Below are 4,404 nucleotides of genomic sequence, written 5' to 3'. Positions count from 1 at the left end.
TGTCTACAGCCTGCAGAGAAAGAGGCAGCAGGCACCTCCGTGCCTGGCAAGATCATGGAGCAGATCCTCCTGGATGGATGCCCCATCCCTGGAAGGGTTTAAGACCAGGTTGGATGAGGCTTTGGGCAACGTGGTCTAGTGGAGGGTGTCCCTGCCCGCAGCAGGGGGGTTGGAACTAGATGATCTTTGAGATCCCTCCCAACCCAAACCATTCTATGATGATTCGAGGAGGAGGAGGAGGTACAGGTGTGGGACACCATAGGACGATGGCCTGCAGTGAAGAGGACAGAGGGATGAAGAAAGTCTGAAAAGCCCCCAACAGAGATGACCTCTTTCTCCCCTTGGCTATGGCTGTTGTCTCTGCCACTGGTGCCTATGAGGGAGCACCTTATCCTTACAGCACTAGAGTCTCATGGCCTCCCCTTCCCCACCCGGGAGACTGGGAGGTGTTGGACCCTGGTCCTGCCCTTGACATTGCCCATCCTCACATCAGACTGCCCCAGGAAGAGCCCTGAGCAATGTGTGAGGGACAGGATCTCCCTTCCCAGGGGCTGGGGGTCACAGCTTGTCCCTTTGACTTGATACAAGACATCCAGGATTACTCAGAATCTGTTCCACCTTTACATTGCCTTTGTCTACCTGTCATCTCTGCCTCCAGCTTTCTGCTCTAACCAGCCCCTGGGGAGGCTTCGTCAGTAATGGTCCTCGGTGGGACCTGTTAACACTCCAAGAAACTTTGGAGTTTGCATCTGACTTGGACTTCTGGAGAGGTTCTTCAATTTCCTCTCAGTGTCTGAGGTTGAGGGACCAAACCTTCCCTCAGAGGGGTCATTAAAGTGCCTTGGGCTGGTCCTCTGCTGTTGATCTGGGCTGGGCTCCTGAGATGGAGGGAGCTCATGGCAAGCGGGCAGCGCTGCAGAGAGACAGCTCTGCCCAGGAGCAGCTCCTCTGCAAAGCGCAGCAGGGCTGAGGGCACTGCCTGCAGGCAGCGAGAGGAAGAGAACGACTAAAGGCAGATGGGACTGGGAGGATGCTGAGAGCTCAAAAGAGGAGAAATCTTCACGGCCCTTGACACAGTAAGTCTCTGGGTGCAGGACAACGCAGCTGCAGTTCATGGAGGGATCTCCTAAAGCTGGCATAACCCACAGCCTATGGAATCTCTCTCTTCTACAGAGCAGGAGGACGAGCTCCAGAGCAGGGTTTTCCTGCTGCACCATCAGAGGGACAGGGCATGAGAGGGACAGGGACGGCTGCAGGGTGTGAAGGTGGGTGTACAGCCCAGGGGTGCCCAGGACTGTTCTTCAGAGCAGGGTCTCTGTGCCCCAGGGGTCTCATGTGCCATGACAGGGACTCTGCCACCTGCCAGGGTCAGCACTCAGCCTGACCAGGGAGCTCCCCACGGCGTTACACACCATGGAGAAGGAGTGGGTGGAAGAAGTGACCCCCAACAGGGTAGGATCCTTCTGATATTGACTGAGAGGGTGCTGTGTAGGCAGGGCTGGTTAGTGCTCCAGATCACCACGAGGAAAATGGCGGAGGCAGCATTTCAAGAGGAAGGTCAAGGCAGGGACTACCTTCTCAGCTGTCTCCTAAGGGAAAGGGGAGAGGAGCTGACAAGTTTGAAGAAGTCACTGAGACTCCTGAACCCTTACACTGAGGGATCAACACAGCTGCCAGAAGCCTCCTAAGTGCCTTCACCCACTCCTCTACCAGCAGACAGCACCACCATCACCTTTGCTTGCAGCATCAGTGCTTCTCTGACCTACTCCTGCGGAGCTGCTAACAGGGAGATGCCCTGGGCAGAGCCCTGCTGCCAGGAGGTGCCTTCAGGGCAGAGCTGAGCACAGAGCAGGTGGGAGCACAGTCTGTGAGCACTGACAGGGAGGAGACTTGGAGACAGAGAAACGGCTCCCAGCAGGGACAACTCCAGGGAGCAGAGAGCCAGGCCACCCCCCGGGGCATCACTCTCTGCTCAGCTGCTTAGAGAAAGAGAGAAGAGTTGTGAGAAATGGACTTTGAAACGGGACTCTTCCAAGCTCAAAAACATCCAGTTTCTTCTTCAAGTATATTGTGCATGAGATCACCTCTGATGAAGAAAGTTGCAATAACTACAGGGCACCAGCATGGTGACCATCAGGTCACTCGTGGGCAGACCAGCTCTCCTGACTCTGCATTAGGGATCAGGGAGCCCTTTTGTCCCTCAGGGCTCACCAGTGTCCAGGCTGAGAGCAAGGTGAAAGATGAGGATTTCTGCCCCTTCAGAGAAAGTGCCCTCACTCAGCAGCACAAACCTGAGCTCATAAAGAGGATTTAAATAAAGATCCCTCCCAAAAAAGAGAAGTAATTTTGAGGGGATTTTTTGGAAAAAAGCATAGGACTGGCTCAAAGAAGTCTGCCCTGACTTGTCAATGTCGTCTTTCAACAGTTCCCCAAGCCCAGAGTGAACAAATGTCCAACAGCAGCTCCATCACCCAGTTCCTCCTCCTGGCATTCGCAGACACACGGGAGCTGCAGCTCTTGCACTTCGGGCTCTTCCTGGGCATCTACCTGGCTGCCCTCCTGGGAAACGGCCTCATCATCACTGCCATAGCCTGTGACCACCACCTCCACACCCCCATGTACTTCTTCCTCCTCAACCTCTCCCTCCTCGACCTGGGCTCCATCTCCACCACTCTCCCCAAAGCCATGGCCAATTCCCTCTGGGACACCAGGGCAATTTTCTATGCAGGATGTGCTGCACAGCTCTTTCTGTTTGTTTTTTTCGTTTCAGCAGAGTATTGTCTTCTCACTGTCATGGCCTATGACCGCTACGTTGCCATCTGCAAACCCCTGCACTACGGGACCCTCCTGGGCAGCAGAGCTTGTGCCCACATGGCAGCAGCTGCCTGGGGCAGTGGGTTTCTCTATGCTCTGCTGCACACGGCCAATACATTTTCCCTACCCCTCTGCCACGGCAATGCTGTGGACCAGTTCTTCTGTGAAATCCCCCAGATCCTCAAGCTCTCCTGCTCTGACTCCTACCTCGGGGAAATTGGGCTTCTCATGGTTAGTGGCATTTTACTCTTTGGATGTTTTGTTTTCATTGTGGTGTCCTATGTGCAGATCTTCAGGGCCGTGCTGAGGATCCCCTCTGAGCAGGGACGGCACAAAGCCTTTTCCACGTGCCTCCCTCACCTGGCTGTGGTTTCCCTGTTTGTCACAACTGGCACGTTTGCCTACCTGAAACCCCCCTCCATCTCCTTCCCATCATTGGACCTGGTGGTGTCACTTCTGTACTCGTTTGTACCTCCAGCTGTGAACCCCCTCATCTACAGCATGAGGAACAAGGAACTAAAGGATGCCTTGAGGAATCTGTTTGAATACATGCTCCTTCAGCATCCATAAGGTGCCCATCGTCTTCATAGGACTTCCAGGCTATCTCAAGGAAAGCCATGACTATATTTTCTTCATATCTGTAGTTTTTTGCTGTGGATTTTTTTCCTTTGTTTGTACTCCTGATAATATTGTTTCCTTTTCAAGACTTCCATTCCTGGCCTCCTACTTCTTTTCTTCTGACCCAAAGACATCATGTACATGTGGTGTCAGGCTCCCTGTGTAGGCAAACTCAATAAAGAAATCAGCAGAACAATGATTTGTCTCAGCTCCCATCTCTTTTATCTCCTCTGGAGCTGGGGGTGCAGCGCCAATATGCAGGAGGGCTTTTGGAGCCAGGAGCTCAGCTGCTTCATGGAAGAGCAGCCCCAGTGGCCCTTGGGGTTGCTCCTCCCTGCCTCAGTGCACAGACCCTTTCTGCCAGGTGCCAGTCAGGGCTGCTACTTCCCTGGAGCCACGGCCATGGACAACAGCAGGATGTGATCTTTTCAGTGCGGATCTCTCCTCACTGCCACGTTGTCCTGCTGTGCCCTTGTATTTGTGTTAGCCCTAGAGTCTTGTGTAAGGAGAGACAGTCCTGTTGTCTCCTCAGGGGCATCCCTGTGGCTGCAGGCAGGAGCAGGTAATGTGCACCACTGTGTCAGAGCTGGCGTCCCTACTATCCCCACCGTGACCAGAGGGGCTCCTCAGGGCAGGGTCGGAAGAGCAGGTTCCAAAGCTGGTTCCAGGAATACACCCAAGGAGCTGTTCCCTGAAAAGGCCTCTTGATGTTCTGGGTTTCTTGACAGATACACAAGGACAAACTCAGAGTCCCAGGATGATCTGTTAGGGACCAAGGGCTGGACCCAGAGTTCCCTTCTTGGTGGCACATTGTGCTGGTTTCGCCTGGGGTAGAGTTAATTTTCTCCATAGTAGCTAGGATGGGGCTGTGGTTTGGATTTGTGCTGAAGACAGTGTTGATAATACAGGGATGGTTTTGTTATTGCTGAGCAGGGCTTACATGGAGTCAAGGCCTTTTCTGCTTCTCACACC

The 4,404-nt window shown here is 53.7% G+C and overlaps 1 protein-coding gene across 1 annotated transcript; it reads left to right on the top strand.

Moving 5' to 3' along the window:
* The first annotated feature begins 2,439 nt into the window (after positions 1–2,439).
* Positions 2,440–3,384, top strand: LOC129201169 (olfactory receptor 14A16-like). The gene has a single exon (XM_054812319.1). It carries the CDS (start codon positions 2,449–2,451, stop codon positions 3,382–3,384), a length of 936 nt encoding a protein of 311 aa, XP_054668294.1. The 5' UTR covers positions 2,440–2,448.
* The last annotated feature ends 1,020 nt before the right edge of the window (positions 3,385–4,404 follow it).

The sequence above is a fragment of the Grus americana genome, unplaced genomic scaffold (genome assembly GCF_028858705.1).
Source record: "Grus americana isolate bGruAme1 unplaced genomic scaffold, bGruAme1.mat scaffold_82, whole genome shotgun sequence".
NCBI lineage: Eukaryota > Metazoa > Chordata > Aves > Gruiformes > Gruidae > Grus > Grus americana.
The sequence above is the reverse complement of the archived record's forward strand: the minus strand, read 5'-3'. Positions and strand labels throughout refer to the sequence as shown.